Genomic DNA, 24,353 nt, shown 5'->3' on the forward strand with positions numbered 1-24,353 from the left:
CAGCCCTCATTGTCCTCCATATTCAGAGAGTCCGGTTTTATCCCCTGCTTTTCAGTCACAATCCAGCTGGCCTTGGTGAGCTCCCAATAGATCAGCCCCACTGTCTTCGTGGGTAGGTGCACCCCTATTGGTCCTGACTTCCTTGCTCATCTTCTCCCTCATTCTGTTCCTCATTGGAACTTTGGAGCTCAGTGAAGTGCTCCAGTGTTGGTCTCTGTCTCTATCTCCATCCATCACCAGATGAAGGTTCTATGGTGATATGCAAAATATTCATCAGTATGGCTATAGGATAGGATCATTTCAGATTCCCTATCCTCAGCTGCCCCAGGAACTAACTGGGAAACTCGCCTTCGGCACCTGGAAGCCCCTCTAGGTACAAGTCTCTTTCCAACCTTAAGATGGCTCCATTAATTAAGATATGTGCGTCCCTGCTTCCCTATCCAACCTTCCTTTGTCCCAATCATCCCGTTGCCCCAAGTTCTCCCCATCCTACCCTTCTCACTTTTCTCTCCTCATCTCCCCTTACCCACCTCCCACCCCACCCTTAAGATCCCGATTTTTTGCCTGGCAATCTTTTCTAATTCCCCTACTCAGTAGGATAGCTATATGTTTTTCTTTGGGTTCACCTTATTTAGCTTGCTTAGGTTATCAAATTATAGACTCACAAACCTTTATTTATGTCTAGACACCAATGATGAGTGAGTACATTCCATGTTCATCTTTTTGGGTCTGGGTTACCTCACTCAGGATAGTATTTTCTATTTCCATCAATTTTTATGCAAAATTCGAGAAGTCATTGTTTTTTTACCGCTGAGTAGTACTCTAATGTGTATGTAGTCCACACTTTCTTCATCCATTTTTCCATTGAAGGACATCTAGGTTGTTTCCAGGTTTTGGCTATTACAAATAATGCTTCTATGAACATAGTTGAACAAATGCCCTTGTCATATGATGGGGCATCTCTTGGGTATATTCCCAAGCGTGGTATTGCTGGGTCCAGGGGTAGGTTGATCCCAAATTTCCCGAGAAACAGAAACACTGCTTTCCAGAGTGGTTGCACAAGTTTGCATTCCCACCAGCAATGGAAGAGGGTACCCCTTTCTCCACAACCTCTCCAGCAGAGGCTATCATTGGTGTTTTTGATTTTAGCCAATTTGACATCTTTGATATCTCTAATTTGTTTTGATTTGCATTTCCCTGATGGCTAAGGAGGTTGAACATGACCTTAAGTGTCTTTTGGCCATTTGAACTTCTTCTTTTGAGAATTATCTGTTCAGATCAGTGCCCCGTTTTTTAATTGGGTTAATTAGCATTTTAAAGTCTAGTTTCTTGTGTTCTTTGTATATTTTGGAGATCACACCTTTATCTGTTGCGGGGTGGGTGAAGATCATCTCAAAGTCAGTGGGTTGCCTTTTTGTCCTAGTGACAGTGTCCTTTGCTTTAGAGAAGCATCTCAGTTTCAGTAGGTCCCATTTATTCAATGTTGCCCTTAATGTCTGTGCTTCTGGGGTTAAACCTAGGAAGCGATCACCTGTACTCATCTGTTTGGTACCTCCCAATTTCACTTCTATCAGGTTCAGTGTGCTCAGACTGATATTGAGGTCTTTAATCCATTTGGACTTGAGTTTTGTGCATGGAGATAGATATGGGTCAATTTTCATTCTTCTGCAGGTTGACATCTAGTTGTGCCAGCACAATTTGTTGAGGAACCTTTCTTTATTCCATTGTATACTTTTAGCTCCTTTATTGAAAATGAGGTTTTCATAATTTGTGGGTTTTTATACCAATACCAAGCTGTTTTCAATACTGTAGCTCTGTAGTAGAGTTTGAAGTCACGGATGGTAATGCCTCCAGAAGTTCCTTTAGTATATAAGACTGTTTTGGCTATCCTGTTTTTTTTTTCCATATAAAGTTGATTATTGTCCTCTCAAGATCTGTGAAGAAATTTGATGGGACCTTGATGGGGACTGCATTGAATCTATAAATTGCCTTTGGTAGAATTGCCATTTTTTTTTTTTTTTTAGTATTAATTGCCGATCTGACTTCTGACCTTGGGGTTGAACTTTAATGAGAGTCTGAAATATAAACACTTGGTCTTCTTCATTTAGGTAGGCTAAACCATATGTAACAGAGCAGGATGACCGTTCCTCTCATTGATTAGAAGATCATTCTAAAGTCTGAGAGTTCACCTCTTGCTGAGGGAAAGGAAGAGAAACCCTGAGTGTCATTAAAGAAACAGGGAAACAAGAGATGCTGGCTGATACAGCCAGGACTCTAAGGATCATCCTGAGAGGTCTCTTTAGGAGCAGCAGTGAGTGAATGAGGCCTAAAAGAGCTGCTTCCAGAGACACCAGCTACCAGGACCTCCAGCTACCAGGGGCACCAGCTACCAGGCCACCACTCTGGTTTTCCTGGAAGAGACAGAGGAGAAGAGAAGGAAATGTTTTAGCACCTTTTGTTCAAATAACAGTGAACCCTTCCGAGAGGCAATTACCACAGAGATACTACACCTCAGTTTACAAAGCCTTACCTACCCTACAGGTAACAGGATGATGGCAGGGTCACAGGCCTTCAATTTTTTACCTGATGTCTTTTGGGTCCAGGTGTCACGCAAAGATGGGGATAGACCACTAAAGTCTATTAAAGCAAAAACGAATTTTATTCCAGAAAAAGATAAAAAATAAATCTCTATGGGGCACACAAAGCTTATCTACAGCCATGACCACAGCCAGAGATCGGACTTCTGTAGCTGTAGCATTGGTTTTCAGCTTCCTCTTATAGTAAAATCAGGCACCAGGTGTGGGTCAACCTTGAGGTCAGGCTTAAAGTCACATTACATTTTAAGTTTTACAACTTTTGGTTATAGGATGTTAGGATGTTAACTTAGGATGCTTGTGAAAGCCCGTGGCTGACATGGCCACTTTTCACTGTCCCTGAAAGAATGCAAGGCAGAGAGTAGAGTCACATATGGGGACAGTTAAAAATTAAGAGAAGACAAGAAGAGAGCCCTATAGAGCAATAGTTAGAAGCTAACCTTTGTCTGCAGATCCTGCCTAGCTGGGAAGCTGGGAGGAAGGAGACCATTGCTAAAAGCTGTACACAGAGGCTGCCAGGATGTCTGCTCTCAATGCAGAAAGTGTTTGTTAAAGGTTAACAGTGACTTCCAGCTTTATTTATTTATGTTTTTATCCCCAAATATGTTTGAGCTTACAACTTTGTATTTCTATATTCTTTGAATAGACCCCTTATTCTTATATTTTATTCCTGGACTCTTTAATGATCATATGCTAAGAACAATTATTAGTCACTAAAATGACTGGGATTCGGCTTGACTGCCTAGTGAATTAAGTTATCTTATTCTTTCCTATTACTCCCATGAAAAAGATGTGGCTCCACCAATCTCTATTCATGGTAAAAACACTACACATCAGTGAGCAGAAGGCATCTGTCTGCTATTTCTGTAAAGAGGACATCTTCCAAGGGAGGGGAAAGGAAGAAGGGAGAAAGGAAGGGAGCAGGGAAGAGGAGAGCCGTTTTGCAAACAATGACTTTACAGATCACCTGCTGTAAGACAGGACACTGCATCTTGCTCTGTTACAAACTTCTCAAGGAAATTCTGATAACAGCACAAAGCAGCTGTTTCTATGAGCGAAACAAGGTTTCCACTGGCAAGTCAAGGCCTTGCACAAAGCTGGAGCTGTAACTATGAGAAGAGCTTCTAGGGTTGTTGGTACCCTTCCATTCCTAAGAAAGCATCCTGCTGCTGCTGGAACCTCCTGTTCTCAAACTCTCTCTCTCTCTCTCTCTCTCTCTCTCTCTCTCTCTCTCTCTCTCTCTCTCTGTGTGTGTGTATGTATGTGGTGTGCGTGGGGTGTGTTGTGTGTGAGTGTACGGTGTATATGTGAGGTGTGTGTGCATGTGTATGTGGGGGGGGCTGTGTGGAGTGTGAGTGTATGCCTGTGTGGGGTTTATATATGGGGTGTATGTGTGTGGGTCCAGTGTGTGTGTATGTACATGTTTTTAAAATATTAAAATAAGAAATCATTAGGCCAATATCAAAAGGAATCCCAATAGGTATTTCCAGAGAACCAAAAGTAATTACCTAAATATTAAAGTTTGTTCTCATCAAATCATTACATATAAACATTTATACTTAGTTAGCTTTAATGTTAAACCAATTCATCTTTTCATCATCAACTGTAGTCACTGAGTAAAATATTATGCTTATTCTTCGTTATTATTTTTCCTCTTAAGAATCTTGAGATTCATCTCAATATTTAAGTTACTAAGCCAGTATTAAATATTAATGGCTGTAATATTTTCTTCCCTTCATCTCCCACCTATATGTCCACCCATTGGAGTCTCCACTGGACAGTGAACCTGTAAAGAAAGCCCCAGAAGCTCTGACAAGAGTGTGAAGTGCACCGAACACTCATCCAGTTCAAGTGTTCCTGGTTTGTGTGCGGCAGGGAGTGTGTAAGAGGAGTTGAGCTGAGCCACCTCGTTTTTTCACAGCTCGATTGATTGGCCTTCAGGCAGCAATCATGCTTCAGTCACTCATTTCATCTTTTAAAAATGATCCATCTTCTGCTCCCCTCAGAAAGGCTGAGAACTCACCTTGAAAGCAAAATAGCCCAGGAGTCCCCAGTAGACAACACTTCTGGGGAATGCATGTAATGGACTCAGTGGCGGGACCAAGCAGGCTGGCATACATCCTGCCCTCAAGTAGCAGTTCCTCAGTGAATTTCTTTTCAAGTTCTAGGTAGTCTAGGTGGGTCAAGCTGCTTGCTTGTATTGTGTCTCTACTATAGTTCAGCGTCAGACAACACAGATATTTCTTTAATCATGTAGAAGGCTTGCTGTAGTTTGAGGCACATAAAGTGTTTTGTTTTATTTTGTTTTTTTTTCCTACTGTTCCAGTTTGGAAATGAATATTGCAAGTTGGTGGGAGGTTCTCTGGTCTGAGTGTATCCTGGAACCCAGGTTGTTGACCCAACCCAAAAAACCAAAACCAACCCACTAACCAAACAAATGAAAAAACCTATCACTGCCTCTTACTCTAGTCAACTTCATTCTTTTTTTTTTTTGATTATTTTTTTTATTGATAAAAGAATAAAGGAAAAAAAAACAAATTTCCACCTCCTCCCAGCCTCCCCTTTCCCTCCCCCTCCTCCCACTCTTCTCCCCCTCCTCCCACCCCTCTCCCCTTCTCCCCACTCCTCTCCCCCTCCCTCTCCAGTCCAAAGAGCAGTCAGGGTTCCCTGCCCTGTGGTAAGTCCTAGGTCCTCCCCCCTCCGTCCATATCTAGGAAGGTGAACATCCAAACTGGCTAGGCTCCCACCAAGCCAGCAGATTGCGTAGGATCAAAACTGCGTGCCATTGTCCTTGGCGTCTCATCAGCCCTCATTGTTCGTCATGATCAGAGAGTTCAGTTTTATCCCATGCTTTTTTTGGTAATAGTCCAGCTGGCCTTGGTGAGCTCCCAGTAGATCAGCTCCACTGTCTCAGTGGGTGGGTGCACCCCTTGCGGTCCCGACTTCTTTGCTCATGTTCTCCCTCCTTCTGTTCCTCATTGGGACCTTGGGAGCTCAGTCCAGTGCTCCAGTGTGGGTCTCGGTCTCTGTCTCTATCTCCATCCATCACCAGATGAAAGTTCTAAGATGATATGCAAGATATTCGTCAGTATTGCGCTAGGATGGGGTCATTTCAGGTTCCCTATCCTCAGCTGCCCAAGGAACTAACTGGGGACCTCAGCTTGGGCACCTGGGAGCCCCTCTAGGGTCAATTCTCCTGCCCACCCTAAAGTGGGTCCCTTAACTAAGAATTGTGGTTCCGTGCTCCCCTATCCAACCTTCCTTTATCCCGATCCTCCTATTTCCCCAAGTCCCCCCTCCTTCCCTTCTACCTTTTCTCTCCCCATCTTCCCTTACCCCCTTCCCACCCCACCCCCAAGATCCCACTTTTCTCCCCGGCAATTTTGTCTACTTCCCTTATCCAAGAGGATAACGATATGTTTTTCCTTGTGTTCACCTTCTTTACTTAGCTTCTTTAGGTTCACCAATTGTTGATTCTGTGACCCCTATTTATGGCTAGAAACCAATTATGAGTGAGTACATCCCATGTTCTTCTTTTTGGGTCTGGGATACCTGACTCAGGATAGTGTTTTCTATTTCCATCCATTTGCATGCAAAATTCGAGAAGTCATTGTTTTTTACCGCAGCGTAGTACTCTAGTGTGTATATATTCCATACTTTCTTCATCCATTCTTCCATTGAAGGGCATCTAGGTTGTTTCCAGGTTCTGGCTATTACAAATAATACTGCTATGAACATAGTTGAACAAATGCTTTTGACATGTGATAGAACATCTCTTGGGTAAATTCCCAAGAGTGGTTTGCTGGGTCCAGGGGTAGGTTGATCCCGAATTTCCTGAGAAACCGAAACACTGACTTCCACAGTGGTTGCACAAGATTGCATTCCCACCAGCAATGGATGAGGGTACCCCTTTCTCCACAGCCTCTCCAGCAAAGGCTATCCTTGGTATTTTTGACTTTAGCCATTCTGACAGGTGTAAGATGGTATCTCAAAGTTGTTTTGATTTGCATTTCCCTGATTGCTAAGGAAGTTGAGCACGACCTTAAGTATCTTTTGGCCATTTGAAGTTCTTCTGTTGAGAATTCTCTGTTCAGTTCAGTGCCCCATTTTTTAATTGGGTTAATTAGCATTTTTAAAGTCTAGTTTCTTGAGTTCTCTATATATTTTGGAGATCAGACCTTTGTCTGTTGCGGGGTTGGTGAAGATCTTCTCACAGTCAGTAGGTTGCCTTTGTGTCTTAGTGACAGTGTCCTTTGCTTTACAGAAGCTTCTCAGTTTTAGTAGGTCCCATTTATTCAATGTTGCCCTTAATGCCTGTGCTTCTGGGGTTATACCTAAGAAGCGATCACCTGTGCCCATCTGTTGTAGGGTATTTCCCACTTTCTCTTCTATCAGGTTCAGTGTTTTCGGGCTGATAATGAGGTCTTTAATCCATTTGGACTTGAGTTTTGTGCACGGTGATAGATATGGGTCTATTTTCATTCTTCTACAGGTTGACATCCAGTTGTGCCAGCACCATTTGTTGAAGATGCTTTCTTTCTTCCATTGTATACTTTTAGCTCCTTTATCGAAAATGAGGTGTTCATAGGTTTGTGGGGTAAAATCCGGGTCTTCTATACGATTCCATTGGTCGACTTCTCTGTTTTTCTGCCAGTACCACCCTGTTTTCATTACTGTAGCTCTGTAATAGAGTTTGAAGTCAGGGATGGTAATGCCTCCAGAAGATCCTTTATTGTATAGGATTGTTTTGGCTATCCTGGGTTTTTTGTTTTTCCATATAAAGTTGATTATTGTCCTCTCCAGATCTGTGAAGAATTTTGATGGGATCTTGATGGGGATTGCATTGAATCTATAAATTGCCTTAGGTAGAATTGCCATTTTTACTATGTTGATCCTCCCAATCCAAGAGCAAGGTATATCCATCCATTTTTTGGTATCCTCATCAATTTCTTTCTTCAATGCCTTAAAGTTCTTGTCAAATAGATCTTTCACTTCCTTGGTTAGATTTACCCCAAGATATTTTATGCTGTTTGTGGCTATCGTGAATGGAGAAGCTTCTCTGATTTCCGTATCTGCTTCCATATCCTTTGTGTATAAGAGGGCGACTGATTTTTTGGAGTTGATCTTGTATCCTGCCACATTACTAAAGCTGTTTATCAGCTGTAAAAGTTCTTTGGTGGAGTTTTGGGGGTCGCTTATGTACACTATCATATCATCTGCGAATAACGAAAGTTTAACTTCTTCCTTTCCAATTCGAATCCCCTTGATCCCATTATGCTGTCTTATTGCTATTGCTAGAACTTCCAGCACTATATTGAAGAGGTATGGCGAAAGTGGACAGCCTTGTCGTGTTCCTGAGTTAAGCGGGATGGCTTTGAGTTTCTCTCCGTTTAATTTGATGTTAGCTGTCGGCTTGCTGTATATAGCTTTTATTATATTTAGGTATGACCCTTGTATCCCTAATCTCTCCAAGACTTTTAACATAAATGGATGTTGAATTTTGTCGAATGCTTTTTCAGCATCTAATGAAATGATCATATGGTTTTTTTCTTTCAGTTTATTTATATGCTGGATTACATTGATAGATTTTCGTATGTTGACCAGCCCTGCATCTCAGGAATGAAGCCTACTTGATCATAATGGATAATTTTTCGGATGTGTTCTTGGATTCGGTTTGCCAGTATTTTGTTGAGGATTTTTGCATCGATATTCATGAGTGAGATCGGCCTGTAATTCTCTTTCCTGGTTGAGTCTTTGTGTGGTTTTGGTATCAGAGTAACTGTAGCTTCATAAAAGGAATTTGGTAATGACCCTTCTGTTTCTATATTGTGAAATACATTAAGGAGTACAGGTATTAGGTCTTCTTGGAAGTTCTGGTAGAATTCCGCATTGAAACCATCTGGTCCTGGGCTTTTTTTGGTAGGGAGGTTTTTGATAACCTCTTCTAATTCTTCGCGACTAACAGGTCTATTTAGATTGTTCACCTGGTCCTGATTTAACTTTGGTAAATGATATTTATCTAAGAAAGTATCCATTTCCTTTACATTTTCCAGTTTTGTGGCGTATAGGCTTTTGTAGTAAGATCTAATGATTCTCTGAATTTCCTCTGTGTCTGTGGTTATGTCCCCCTTTTCATTTCTGATCTTATTAATTTGCAAATTCTCTCTCTGCCGTTTGATTAGTTTGGATAGGGGTTTGTCAATCTTGTTGATTTTCTCCAGGAACCAGCTTTTTGTTTCATTGATTCTTTGGATTGTTCTCTGTGTTTCTATTTTATTGATTTCAGCCCTCAGTTTGATTATTTCCAGTCTCCTACTCCTCCTAGGTGAGTCTGCTTCTTTTTTTTCTAGAGCTTTCAGGTGGGCTGTTAAGTCTCCAATGTGAGCTTTCTCTGTTTTCTTTAAGTGGGCACTTAGTGCTATGAACTTTCCTCTTAGGATTGCTTTCATAGTGTCCCATAAGTTTGAGTATGTTGTTTCTTCATTTTCATTTAATTCCAGGAATACTTTAATTTCTTTCTTTATTTCTTCCTTAATCCAGGTGTGGTTCAGTAGTTGGCTGTTCAGTTTCCATGACTTTGTGGGCTTTCCGGGGGTAGCATTGTTGTTGAATTCTAACTTTAATCCATGGTGATCTGATAAGACACAGGTGGTTAGTAATACTTTTTTGTAACTGTGGATGTTTGCTTTGTTACCGACTATGTGGTCGATTTTCGAGAAGGTTCCATGAGCTGCAGAGAAGAAGGTGTATTCTTTCCTATTTGGGTGGAATGTTCTATAGATGTCTGTTAAGTCCATTTGTTTCATTACCTCCATTAGTTGTCTTATTTCTCTGTTAGGTTTCTGTCTGATTGACCTGTCCATTGGGGAGAGAGGAGTGTTGAAATCTCCTACTATTAGTGTGTGCGGTTTGATGGCTGCCTTGAATTTTAGCAATGTTTCTTTTATGTACGTGGGTGCTTTTATATTAGGGGCATAGATCTTCAGGATTGAGACTTCTTCCTGATGAACTGTTCCTGTTATGAATATAAAATGCCCCTCTCCATCTCTTCTGATTGATTTAAGTTTGAAGTCAACTTTGTTAGAGATTAGTATGGCCACACCTGCTTGTTTCTTAGGTCCATTTGCTTGATAGGCCTTTTCCCAACCCTTTACTCTGAGTAGGTGCCTGTCTTTGTGGTTGAGGTGTGTTTCTTGTAAACAGCAGAATGTTGGATCCTGTTTTCTTATCCAATCTCTTAGCCTGTGCCTTTTTATAGGTGAGTTGAGACCATTGACATTAAGTGATATTAATGACCAGTGGTTGTTAACTCCGGTCATTTTTTTTTAGTCGTAGAGTTTGTGTGTATCCTTTCTTTGGTTTGTGTTGATGAAGGGTCTCTAGATGTCTGAGTTATTGTGGTCATTATTGGATTCCTTGGTTAGTGATTTTCCTTCTATTACTTTCTGTAAGGCTGGATTTGTGGCTGCATATTGTTTGAATTTGTTTTTATCCTGGAAAATTTTATTTTCTCCATTTATAGTGAACGAAAGCTTGGCTGGGTATAGTAATCTGGGCTTGCATCCATGGTCTCTCAGTTTCTGCAGTACATCTATCCAGGACCTTCTGGCTTTCATGGTTTCCATGGAAAAGTCAGGTGTAAGTCTGATAGGTTTACCTTTGTAAGTAATTTGGCCTTTTTCCTTTGCCGCTCTTAATATTTTTTCCTTATTCTGAATGCTTTGTGTTTTGATAATTATATGGCGAGGGGATGTTTTTTTTGATCCAGCCTATTCGGTGTTCTGTATGCTTCTTGCACCTTCATAGGTATATCTTTCTTTAGGTTGGGAAAGTTTTCTTCTATAATTTTATTAAATATATTTTCTGGACCATTGAGCTGCACTTCTTCTCCTTCTTCTACTCGTAGTATTCTTAGGTTTGGTCTTTTTATTGTGTCCCATATTTCCTGAATGTTTTGAGATGAGAGTTTGTTGGACTTGCTGTTTTCTTTGATCAGTGTGTTTATTTTCTCTATGGTATCTTCAGAATCTGAGAGTCTTTCTTCTATCTCTTGTATTCTGCTGGTTATGCTTGTTTCTGTAGTCTCTATTCGTTTACCTAGATTTTCCATGTCCAGCCGGCCCTCTGTTTGTGTTTTCTTCTTTGCCTCTATTTCAGTTTTCAAGTCTTGAACTGTTTCCATTATCTGTTTGATTGTTTTTCCTTGGTTTTCTAGGGTATCATTCACTGATTTATTCAATTCTTCAAACTTTCTTTTATATTTCTCATCCATTTCTATAAGGGCCTTTTTTACATGCTGTTTAAGGGCGTCAATCACTTTCATGAAGTCAAACTTTTCTCCTTCTTGATTAAGGTGTTCATAACCTTCCGTTGTGAGGTCGCTGGATTCTGGTGGCTTCATGTTGCTTTTCAGTTTGTTGGGCGAATTCTTGCCTTGGCGTCTGCCCATCTCTTCTTCCAAATACTCCCTTATGGGTCTTCTTTTACCAGATCAGGTCTCCTTGCCTACCCAATGCGGCCTCACCAATGTTGGCTCTCCTGGCACCAAGGGATCAGGTCTCCGTGCCCAACCCTGGCTCGTCCCAACGCTGGTTCTCCCCAATGCTGGTTCTCCCCAACGCTGGTTCTCCTGGGCCGAGAGATCAGGCCTCCGTGCTGGTTGGGCAGCTCGCAAACAAATGCCTATTCTCCTTGGTGCAGGCAGGCCACAGAAACAAAGGCAGTGGAGCCCGCCCGGGCGCCGGGAGGACTGGGACCCAACTCCCAATGCCTCGCGCCAAAAGAGGGCGGGGGGCCCAAGTGGGGAGGGCTCTGGACGGAAGCTGGGTGGGCCAGGAAGAAAGAGGCAGTAACCAGGGAATAGAGGTCCTGCAGAGAGCCCAAGAAAGACAGGAGGCCAGGGGACCCCCGAGATCCCCGTCCCTGGCTGGCGCTGCGGGCCAGAAACTCACCCCAACGCTGGTTCTCCTGGGGCCGAGAGATCAGGCCTCCGTGCTGGTTGGGCAGCTCGCAAACAAAGCGCCTACTCTCCTTGGTGTAGGCAGGCCACAGAAACAAAGGCAGTGGAGCCCGCCCGGGCGCCGGGAGGACTGGGACCCAGCTCCCAATGCCTCGCGCCAAAAGAGGGCGGGGGGGGGGGGGGGGGGCCCAAGTGGGGAGGGCTCTGGACGGAAGCTGGGTGGGCCAGGAAGAAAGAGGCAGTAACCAGGGAATAGAGGTCCTGCAGAGAGCCCAAGAAAGACAGGAGGCCAAGGGACCCCCGAGATCCCCGTCCCTGGCTGGCGCTGCGGGCCAGAAACTCACCCCAACGCTGGTTCTCCTGGGGCCGAGAGATCAGGCCTCCGTGCTGGTTGGGCAGCTCGCAAACAAAGCGCCTACCCTCCTTGGTGCAGGCAGGCCACAGAAACAAAGGAAGTGCAGCCCGCCCGGGCGCCCCCGAGGACTGGGACCCAGCTCCCAATGCCACGCGCCAAAAGAGGGCAGGGGGGGGGCAAGTGGGGAGGGCTCTGGACGGAAGCTGGGTGGGCCAGGAAGAAAGAGGCAGTAACCAGGGAATAGAGGTCCTGCAGAGAGCCCAAGAAAGACAGGAGGCCAAGGGACCCCCGAGATCCCTGTCCCCGGCTGGCGCCACGGGCCAGAAACTCACCCCAACGCTGGTTCTCCTGGGGCCGAGAGATCAGGCCTCCTTGCTGGTTGGGCAGCTCGCAAACAAAGCGCCTACCCTCCTTGGTGCAGGCAGGCCACAGAAACAAAGGCAGGGGAGCCCGCCCGGGCGCCGGGAGGACTGGGACCCAACTCCCAATGCCTCGCGCCAAAAGAGGGCGGGGGGCCCAAGTGGGGAGGGCTCTGGACGGAAGCTGGGTGGGCCAGGAAGAAAGAGGCAGTAACCAGGGAATAGAGGTCCTGCAGAGAGCCCAAGAAAGACAGGAGGCCAGGGGACCCCCGAGATCCCCGTCCCTGGCTGGCGCTGCGGGCCAGAAACTCACCCCAACGCTGGTTCTCCTGGGGCCGAGAGATCAGGCCTCCGTGCTGGTTGGGCAGCTCGCAAACAAAGTGCCTACCCTCCTTGGTGCAGGCAGGCCACAGAAACAAAGGCAGGGGAGCCCGCCCGGGTGCCGGGGTGACTGGGACCCAACTCCCAATGCCTCGCGCCAAAAGAGCTAGAATTGCCATTTTTACTATGTTGATCCTCCCAATCCAAGAGCAAGGGAGATCTTTCCACTTTCTGGTATCCTCTTCAATTTCTTTCTTCAATTCCTTAAAGTTCTTGTCAAATAGATCTTTCACTTCCTTGGTTAGAGTTACCCCAAGATATTTTATGCTGTTTGTGGCTATCATGAAAGGTGATGCTTCTCTGATTTCCCTCTCTGCATCCATATCCTTTGTGTATAGGAGGGCGACTGATTTTTTGAAGTTGATCTTGTATCCTGCCACATTACTAAAGCTGTTTATCAGCTGTAGGAGTTCTTTGGTGGATTTTTTTGGGGTCGCTTATGTACACTATCATAACATCTGCAAGTACTGAAAGTTTAACCTCTTTCTTCCCAATTCGAATCCCCTTGATCCCCTTATGTTGTCTTATTGCTATTACTAAAACTTCAAGCACTATATTAAAGAGGTATGGAGAGAGTGGACAGCCTTGCCGTGTTCCTGATTTTAGCGGGATGGCTTTGCGTTTCTCTCCGTTTAGTTTGATGTTAGCTGTCAGTTTGCTGTAAATAGCTTTTGTTATATTTAGGTATGGCTCTTGTATCCCTAATCTCTCCAATACTTTTATCATAAAGGGATGTTGAATTTTGTCAAAAGCTTCTTCAGCATCTAATGAAATGATCATATTGTTTTTTCTTTCAGTTTATTTATATGATTGATTACATTGATAGATTTTCGTATGTTGAACCAGCCCTACATCTCTGTGATGAAGCTTACTTCATCATAATGGATTATTTTTCTAATGCGTTCTTGGATACGGTTTGCCAGTATTTTGTTGAGGATTGTTGCGTCGATGTTCATGAATGAGATTGGCCTGTAATTCTATTTCTTGGTTGAGTCTTTGTGTGGTTTTGGTATCAGAGTGACTGTAGCTTCATAAAAGGAATTTGGCAATGACTCTTCTGTTTCTATATTGTGAAATACATTAAGGAGTATAGGTATTAGCTGTTCTTTGACATTCTGGTAGAATTCTGCATTGAAACCATCTGGTACTGGGCTTTTTATGGTAGGGAGGTTTTTGATGACATCTTCTAATTCTTCATGACTAACAGGTCTATATAGAAGATCGTTCACCTAGTCTTGGTTTAACTTAGGCATATGGTATTTATCTAAAAAAGTGTCCATTTCTTTTACATTTTCCAGTTTTGTGGCATACAGGCCTTTGTAGTAAGATCTAATACTTGTTTGAATTTCCTCTGTGTCTGTGGTTATGTCCCCCCTTTCATTTTTGATCTTATTAATTTGCATATTCTCTTTCTGCCATTTGATTAGGTTGGATAGGGTTCATCAATTTTGTTGATTTTTTCTAGGAACCAGCTTTTTGTTTCATTGATTCTTTGGCTTGTTCTCTGTGTTTCTATTTTGTTGATTTCCACCCTCAGTTTGATTATTTCCAGTCTTCTACTCCTCCTAGGTGAGCCTGCTTCTTTTTTTTTCTAGAGCTTTCAGGTGGGCTGTTAAGTCTCCAATGTGTGCTTTCTCTGTTTTCTTTAAGTGGGCACTTAGTGCTATTAACTTTCCTCTCAGGAATGATTTCATAGTGTCCCATAAGTTTGAATAGGTTGTTTATTTTCATTGAATTCCAGGAAGACTTTGATTTCTTTCTTTATTTCTTCCTTGATCCAGGTGTGGTTTAGAAGTTGACTGTTCAGTTTGCATGAGTTTGTAGGCTTTCTGAGGGTAGCATTGTTGTTGAATTCTAACTTTAATCCATGGTGATCCAGCAAGAAACAGGTGGTTACTAATATTTTTTTTGTAACTGTGTAAGTTTGCTTTGTTTCAGAGTATATGGTCAATTTTTGAGAAGGTTCCATGAGCTGCAGAGAAGAAGGTATATTCCTTCCTATTAGCGTGATATGATCTATAGATGTCTGTTAAGTCCATTTGCTTCATACTTCCCTTAATCCTCTTACTTCTCTGTTAGGTTTCTCTCTGATTGACCTCTCCATTGGTGAGATAGGAGTGTTGAAATCTCCTTCTACTAGTGTGTGTGGTTTGATGACTGCCTTGAGTTTTAGTAATGTTTCTTTTACATATGTGAGTGTTTTTTATTAGGGGCAAGATATTCAGGATTGAGACTTTGTCCTGATGAATTGATCCTGTTATATGTGAAAAATGTCCATCTCCATCTCTTCTGATTGATTTTAGTTTGAACTAACCTTTGTAAGAAATTAGTATTGCCAGACGTGCTTGTTTCTTAGGTCCATTTGCCTGATAAGTCTTTTCCAAGCCCTTTACTCTGAGTAGATGTCTATCTTTGTGGTTGAGATGTGTTTAAACAGCAGAATGTTGGATCCTGTTTTCATATCCAATCTCTTAGCCTGTGGCTCTTTATAGGTGAGTTGAGTCCACTGATATTAAGGGATCTTAATGACCAGTGGTTGTTATCTCTGGTCATTTTCTTCCTTTTTTTTTGGTATTAGAGTTTGTGTGTTTGCCTTATTCCAGTTGTGCTGGTGAAGAGTCATTAGATATCTGAGTTATTGTGGGAATTGTTGGACTCCTTGGTTTGTGATTTTCCTTCTATTACTTTCTGTAAGGCTGGATTTGTGGCTATGTATTGTTTAGATTTGTTTTTATCCTGGAAAATTTTGTTTTCTCCATTTATAGTGAACGAAATCTTGGCTGGGTATAGTAGTCTGGGCTTGCATCCATGGTCTCTTAGATTCTGCATTTCATCTATACATGACCTTCTGGCTTTCATCGTTTCCATAGGAAGTCTGGTGTAAGTCTGATAGGTTTACCTTTATAAGTATCTTGACCTTTTTCCTTTGCAGCTCTTAATATTCTTTCTTTATTCTGTATGTTTTGTATTTTGATTTTTATATGGTGAGAAGATTTTTTTTTGGTCCAGTCTATTTGGTGTTCTTTATTTTTCTTGAATCTTCAAAGGAATATCTTTCTTTAGGTTGGGAAAGTTTTCTTCTATAATTTTATTAAATATATTTTCTGGACTGTTGGGTTGTACTTCTTCTTCTACCTCTATTATTCTTAGGTTTGGTCATTTTATTGTGTCCCAGATTTCCTGAATGTGTTGTGATGAGGATTTGTTGGTTTTGATGCTGAAGGTGCCCACACTCCATTTCGGGGGTCCTTGTGGCCTGGCTGATAGGCAGGCACTCACTGCTCTGGGTGGGTAGCCTATGTGTAGGAGCAGCACACTGTTCCTCAGCAAAGGACCTTGCAGACAATGCAGGCTTGGGGGGAGGGTCCTGTGTAAGAAAGACAGTCCTGCAGCAGGAGTAGGTGGAGGGGTATTTGTGCTCTCTTCTGGGACTATCCACCCCTGGATAGCGCACACTCACCCATCCAGATGGAACTCCTCAGGATCTAAACAGGGATGCCTGGTAGTACAATGAGCCTGGGCCAAAAGTAAGAACGTGGCTGGCTGGGCAGGGTCGAGTAGAGCACAGGAGAGCCTGCAGCACAAGTCGAAGGTGCCCTGGCTCCCTTGTGGAGGACCTTGAGGTCTGCCCAGTATGCAGGCACTTACAGCTCTGGGTTGGTAGCCTTAGTGTAGCTTCATTATAGTTGAGTTGGTAAGTTTCTATTTATTCTAGATATCATTCCTCTGACATAGCAATGATTTGCCAATAGGGACCAGGGAGCTGATTGAGTTGATGAAGTGCTTAATCCATAAATATAGGACATGAGTTCAGTCCTCAGCATCCAGATAAAAAAAACAGGCTTTATGCTTGTGATCTAAACTTTGGGAAGGTAGGAGTTGGAGAATATCAGGGGAAAAATGGCTAGATATTCTTGTCCAGTCAATGAGCTCTTCGATGTAATGAGACACCCAGTCACAAAACACAAATTAAATGATCCTGAGGGATTCGATGTCTCTTGATGTTGACCACTGGCCACTACACCGACACATACACACACACACACACACACACACACACACACACACACACACACACACAAACACATATAGTTTGCCCCACGACCCAGCCATGCAGCATTTGTTCTCAGGCTTCTCATGTCTACAATGAAACCACTGGTCTTCATTATCTGTGATTCACCGTGACTCTTCAGGCCCTCCCTTGAACTTCACACAAAGACACTTTCCCAATGGAGGACAAGACCTTCAATTGTTGAGTTCAGTCATCTGCATCCAGACAGAAAAAAAAAACAAGGTTTTATTCTTGTGGTACAGGAGTGGAATAGGATACACCTGGGGTTCCAATAGTGGTGATTTGCGCACATAAGTAAAGGTAAGTTAAGGAAAACTGTGCTCTCCCAAAAGGCAGCTGAGGTTACAAAACTCCTTTTAATTATGTTTATGGTTTTACTTGTCGGTTTTGTGACACAATTGGCTTTCCAGGAGCAATTCTATCAGTTATTTGTCACCAATGAGTGCTAACAAATTTCTATTTGTCCCCATTCTGCTCTTCTGGTGCTTTATAAATCAGAGCTATCAAAGGCTTGTTAACATCTACTGTCATCAAGGTCTGTGTGTGTCTCTTGCTGATGTGTCTGCCTGTTTTTGCCTTTTCGCCCAAGGTCTCCAAGACCTATGATACCATTTTTGTGAATGGGAAAAAGATAAAGAGCAAAGTGAGCACCATTGTGAACTACACCCACCAGCACTTCACCACCCAGGGGGTGGTCACTGTTTGGGTGCCTCACCTGCTGCTACAGATACAGAGCTCAGACACAGAGCTGAGCAAAATCAAGGCCTGGAGGATCCCAGTGGCCTCCAAGAGTAGGTGAGTTAGAGGCTGCTGGGACCAATGTGTCTGTGGGAGGCAACATCTGAGGTGTGTTGCCATGGACTGGGTTTGGTTTCCAGCAGTGTATGGCAATGCCATTGACTCAGGCCACTGTGGATATTGTGTAATTACTAGCAGTTGTACATGAGAAAATAACATCAAAGATAATAATAGCAATAGCAGTGTTGATACTGGTTTGTGGGATGCAGGAGGGTGATGTGAGATCTACAAAGTACCTACACAAAGCCTGACATTTCATATTTTATATCAGAACATAACAATTTCCCACTGTCCATCAAAAATGATTGTCCATTTGTTTGTCTTTTATTTCTCTTTCCTCACTGGCAGTCATCATTCAAGGAGTGAGGTAGCATGTGGACAAGACCATATGGTTGGAAATGAGACTGCCTGGAAACTATCCTGAACTGGTGACTCTACCTGTTTGTTCTCTAGTTCCCTCAACTATAAATTTGGAGCAACAGTGTTACAAGAAGTATGGAGAGTGTGGAGAAATGATGTGTGTAGAAGGGCTAATATCAAACACCCCATCTGCTGCTCATTCCACTCTTTGGGAATTTTATGGAACCTTCAGGGGGCAGAGTGGGTCTGGGGGAGTTATATCCCCAAGGGGTACTTTGTGAATGTACCTCACTTCCTGCTCATACTCTACTCTGCTTCCTGATATGTGTACAATTTAATCAGTCATTTTCTTTTTAGCCTTTTTGGCCATGCCCTCCTCACCAAGATGGACTATATATCTTGGGAACTGTGAAACAAAAATCAACCTATTCTTCCCTGAGTTGCTAATCCTTCAGGTATTTTATGGCAGCAATTGAAATAAAATTAAGAATTCAGTCAAGCGTTAAATCTGGTGCTGTGCCAAGGAGTCTTTACAAATGCAATTACAGCCAGCTACCAATCTAACATAGAATGTGGAGATGATCCTGGAAGGTCAGAAACATCAGATGAGACCCTTAAAGCAGAGCCACGCCTCCAGCTGGTGGTAGAAGGGAATTGGAGAGTTCTGAGTGGTTGGGAACCATTTGACAGAGTGATGGCTGGCCTTGAAAATGGAGAAAATATTGCACCATGTGAAGTGTATGGGGCCTATAGGATCCAGAACTCTTCATGCTGAGCACAGACCATTGTATAAAATTTTCTAAGTTTAGAAACTGATTACTAAATATAACACCTTAACAAACCTGGCTGCCTAGATGTGAACTCTTCCCCAGCAGCTTCAGTTTTCAAGTCTGCAAAGAACTCTCCCATTTGAGCCTGTGTGGACTGTGATTCACATATCCCCAAGTAAGCAAATGGATGGTGCTTTGAAACTCTGAGGTTTGTGGACATTCTGTCACACCATAAAGAATAAAGTAACCCATATATTGTTACCCACTTTCAAGTGCAGCTCTCACAACTCAGGGACAGAGTTTTGAAGCAGACAGGGGGCACATGGTACAAAAAGCTGGAGAAACACATAGCCTTTGGCAGACTCTTCCTAGAGTCATGGGTGTTGAAGGAGGTGACAATGAGTTTGACTGCATGGAGCATTATGGGAAAACTCCCATATCCAGTTAGAAATAGAAATAATCATGAACAAGATTGAGCTTAGAAAACAGCTCTGGTGAGTGTGAAGAAGATGTGGGGAAACATAGATCCTCTTTTGGCTGCTATAGATTTCCAGTGTGCCATGCCCTGTAGTTACATGGAAAAAATAATAAAGCTAGCTCTGCAGATGAGATTTCCAGGCAAAGTGTTAAATGTGTGCCTCGGATGCTTCTTCTTTACAGTTAAATTTGAAAGGAGAGATAAACAGAGGCAAGGGCTGTAAAAAGGAAAAGAACAGGTACCCAATGGTGTTTATATAATCAACTTTTCCAGGTTACGAGTGATGGGAGTCCTTAGACATGCTTTGAAACATAGACTTGGGTGAGTATCAGAAAGGCCCAGCACTAGGCTACTGGCTCCTTCTCTGAAACATGAAGGGTCAGCACAGTAAGGTGGTATGGCCTACATGACTGACACCTTCCAGATGTTTCCATAAACATATAGGGACATATTTCCCCTTGAGAAAAATCAGCAAGGATAAAATTGGATCTAGGATAATTAGGCACACCAATGAAACCAGAACACCACTGATGGCCTGTAAACTCCAAAGCACCTTTGAAGCCAGAGCCTGTGTGCCAAACCAGAACAGATTTAACTGAAGTGGACTCTTAGCATCATCAGTGTGTGTGCATTAACTTTTGTGTATGTGTGTGTGTGTGTGTGTGTGTGTGTGTGTGTGTTTATTTCACAATAAAAGTAGATGGATTGTAATATTGAAATTACCAAAGGAACCAAAAAATTGTCCCATTACAGGTGGACAGGATCCTTGCCTGATGGGAATCAGGCATCAATATCATACTGGTATTATGTGGTTTGTGGTGTCTTTGCCACACTCAACCTAGCATTATGGATTCCCTAGTTAGCTGATTTTATGAAGTTCAGTGCATTCACCATAGGTGTGCATACCACACACCATTGTGAATCAATATGTACATATTTAGTCTGTGTGCCGGTGAGTCTGTTCATGAGTTTTATAGCACAAGTCCCACAGAACATGATCAATGACAAGGGAACAGTGTTTTCCAGATATGGCAGGGCAGATGTTTAAATGAACTCACCCGATGCTCCTAAACCTCTCCAAACTACTCTAAATCAACCAAATCCTTGTCTAATCAATGGCATAGGGAAAATTCTATGTTCTCTCCAAGGTACTCTGGGTTTTTTTCATCCAGATCAGGGACTGTAGAACATTCAGCATCTTCCCCATTAATTCTGAGTCCACCAGCATCTTTCCAAAGTAAGCTATTAAACTTGTTTTGCACAGATTTATCACCCTTTTCAAAGGGCCTACAGGGCCTTAGTGTTTCCTTCTGGAATACAGGCCTTTTTCAACAAGGCACTAGATCTCATGAATCTTCTTTATCAACATCCAAAGATCTAGTACATTTTCTATATGACCAACTTTACATATCTCCTCAGGGAACTCTAGCTTCTTCACCATATAACCAACAATCACTACGACAGTCAGCATCTTCCCAAGAATAGTTGGGACTGTACAAGTTTGACCAGTGCACACATAGCCATCTGTCTTCTATTCCAGGTGATTTTGGAATGTTTCAATTTGCACATTGCCACCAACACCAATGACTCAAAGATGTTCCTCTCTAACATAAGCGAGTCTAGTACCTTCTCCATCTTTGCAAAAACATAATGAATTTTGATTATCTTCATAAGAAGCTCTTGAAGTGAACACATCAGGACAGGTGATGCTGAAACCTTCACCTACTACTCAAATTCCTGAAAAATATTTTTCTTATACAGAACCCACTTTGGCAAAGCCCACACAGGCCCAGAGCACTGAAGGACATCCACTTTCTAAGTTAGGGGGTAATCAAAGTGCCCATAAGGAACTCAGTGTTTCTCCACCTGCTCAAAGGCTACTGATAATTTCTTTACCTACACAAGGAACTGTTGGATTTGGGGCATCTGCCCCAGAATCTAGGATCTTCACTATCTGAACAAGTGTCTCTAAATCTATCTGTGTTAACACAATAAATTGTAGGGACTCTGGCACCTTCTAATAGGGCTTTAAAACATCCAAATTCTTTACAATAGTCTAAATAATTTTCTTCATCTACCCAACATACTAGAAGGACTACAGGACATTACAAATCTAGCCAGAAACCTCAGGGAAATTTTTTTCTTCACTAGAGCACATAAAACATTTTTCATCTTCTCCAGGTGCTCAGGAAAATCCTTTATCTAACCCATGGTCTCTAGGAACTTTGCTACTTTCTAAATTGCCTAAGGTACTCTCCACAGCCACAGAGGTAACTTTGCCTGTCCCAAGTTCTTTGTCATTTATGCAAAGGTCTTCAAAACATTCAGTATATTCTTCAAAAATTTGGAGACAACAGCAACATTCCCGGAAATCCTTGGGACATGATTTATGTGTGAGAGAGATTGTGAAAACTTCTCAGTCTGCTACAAGCATTATAGGAGCTTTGTCACCAACTCTAGTGCTTAGATGATTTTTTACTTCTGTCCAAAGATCTGCAGAATTTTTTTTCCCTTTTGGCCAAGGTAATCTAAGGCCTTTGAATCCTGCCCATGGGCCTCTGAAACATGTTATGTCATCTGAGGAAATGCTGAATATATCATGATTTGCTGAAGAGACTCTACAACTTTCTGCACTTTTCAAAGCAGTTCCATGGCCATATTTAAATTCCCTATCTACCCAAGTGAATAGAGGAACATTCCATCTGTACCAGGGCATCTGGATGTTTTTTCATCAAGATAAACAACTCCACCATCTTCTTGTTCTGATGAAATGACTGTGAATATGACCACCATCACTAGGAACTCAGAAAATTTCCAATTCTGCACAAGGAACTCTTAGAAAATTCTTCTGCTTCCCAGAGCACTGCAGAGATTCTCTTACCTGCCAAAGGCACAACTGGAAATTTGACACCTATAAAACATACTGTAGGACCATTTGCATCAAGGACAGGACCTCTGAGGTTTATTCAAAATACACAGACACTGTTAGAATATTTGCAATCCAGTCAGAGGTTTTTGTGAGTGTCATGCTTCAGAAGAGTCAGTGAACACTTCTTATTCCCCCAAGGGTTTGGCCATATCTGTGACTGAACATGGAAAGATAGTGATATTTCTATATAATCAAGGAACTAGGAAACATCCTGCTTCATTCCAAACCCTCAGAAAATTTCTCAGTCTGTGCAAAATTCTCTACAGCATCATCCATTTGCCCCAGGATTTCTGAATACTTCCTAATCATAAAAGAGCACACTCTGATCTTTGTCCTCTCCTTGAGGTACTGGAATATCTGCCCCTGGTTCTTGGGGAATGTTCCAAATTTCTGCAATTTCAGGATATCCTGAACATTTTCTATATTTTGGATAATCTCTGAAAATTTCTTTGTGTGCACAAGTAACTCTGTGAATTTTTTCATTTCCTCAAGAAGAACTATTATCCTTTACATTGTTTCTCTGGTAATCTAGAATCATCTTAACTTGCCCAAATGAATCTCAGCCATTTGTCTTCTGTCATAGAGCCTGTGGTAAACTCTCTATCTGTCCCATCTCCTAGATAGTCTTCACCATTTAATAAAGTGCCTAGAAGACTTTCATCATTTGTCCCAAATAATCCAGCATTTCTAATCTCTGCTCATCTGCCTCTAGAACTTAGTCCATCAACACTTCAAATTCAACTCTGGGGACTTTGATATCTTTTGCAGACATCCAAGTAAATTTCAAAAATAAACATTGTTATCATGGGCAATGTCACATAAAAGAGAGACATCGGAAACTTTTCCATCTCATGTAGGAAGTTCAGTATATTATGAACCTAGTCCTCAGGAGACTCTGGGAATTTACTCATTTTACCAGGGAAGTTAAGCAACTTTTCAATGTGCTCAAGAAACTGTAGGTTCCTGTCAATTTACACAAGAGTCTGGCCACATCTGCACAAAGGAGTCTAGGACATCCTACGTGCTCAAGGGCTCTCAGGAACTTCCTCACATACACAACATACATTATCACAGTTCAATTCTGCACAAGTATATTAGCATATTCATTATCTACCCCACTGTCTCAGGGATATAGCCAGCATGCCAAAAAATGGTAGAAACTTTGAAATCTGTTCCATGGTCTCCAATAATTTCTATCATAGCACAAAATTCTGTAGAACTTTTGCTAACTCCCTGGGACTCCCAACGATAATCATCATCTTTACCAGGTGTATGCAAAACTGTTACAACTACCAGACGACATGTGGTATCTGATGTGCCTCTGGAACATTTTGTAAATGCCCAGAAAACTTGAGTTATTTCCATTCTTTCTACTACCTTCTGAATTCTTCCCTGTCTGAAGAAGGAAATTTTGGTTACTCTAAACCTATGAAACCCTTTCTAGGACCCTCTATTTCATTCTCTGTGATGACTTGGATATTGGAAGTCTGCCCAAAGGGTTCAACAAGCAGATTCATCTGCTTCGTATCCTTTTGGATCTGTGCCTTCTTGAAAAGGGCAAATGGTGATTTCTTTTTCTGGGCAAGAAATTCTATCATCTTACATAGAGTCAGTGGAAATTGTCTTATATGTTCAAGTGTGTTCCAGATATTCATTATCTTTATTAGAAGCTGTGGAATCTTGTCTTTCTTCATGTAGAAAATGACTCTGGAAGTTTATACCTGTGCACATGGCAATCTAGTGTTATGCAATTCCTCAAGAGGGGATTTGGGATCTTCATCTTCTACTCCAGTGACTCTAGGATTTTTGCCACCTGCCAAAGTGGATTTAGGAATGGCTCCATCTGTTTCATGGACTCTGAGACGTCGTGTGTCTATCCAGGGTGTTCCCAGAACACCTATGTCTTCCCCAGAGGTGTAGGAAATGGTCTTTAATCAGAGGAGAACAGAAACTTTGCCATATGCTAATGATGATCTCTTTCCCTGGGAACTGAGGGAAAACTTAATTTTCAAAGGGTGAATTAAAAGACTGGCCATCTGCCCGGGGGGGGGGGGGTGCAAACTACTCTGTCTACCCCAGGGCCTGTAGAAAAATTTCTATCTGCCTCAAGGACACAAAGACTTTACATTTACACACTCCAAGATGCTGCGAGCTTTTATCTACCCTCTCAAAGTAAATAAGAACTGTACACACCTTCATAGAAGCATACAGCATCTTCACCAAATCTCTGAACTTCTCTGAAACATTCTCTATCTTCCCAAGAGTCTCCAGCACCTACCCCACCTGCACCAGGTACTC

The 24,353-nt window shown here is 42.3% G+C and overlaps 1 protein-coding gene across 1 annotated transcript in view; it reads left to right on the top strand.

Moving 5' to 3' along the window:
• LOC142842044 (Y-linked testis-specific protein 1-like) overlaps positions 1–23,623 on the top strand; it is a 132,570-nt gene extending 108,947 nt beyond the window's left edge. Inside the window, 2 exon segments of the mRNA XM_075959025.1 lie at positions 17,310–17,515; positions 23,500–23,623. Coding sequence (XP_075815140.1) covers positions 17,310–17,515; positions 23,500–23,623 — 330 coding nt within the window.
• The last annotated feature ends 730 nt before the right edge of the window (positions 23,624–24,353 follow it).

This window comes from Microtus pennsylvanicus, chromosome Y (assembly GCF_037038515.1).
Source record: "Microtus pennsylvanicus isolate mMicPen1 chromosome Y, mMicPen1.hap1, whole genome shotgun sequence".
Classification (NCBI taxonomy): domain Eukaryota; kingdom Metazoa; phylum Chordata; class Mammalia; order Rodentia; family Cricetidae; genus Microtus; species Microtus pennsylvanicus.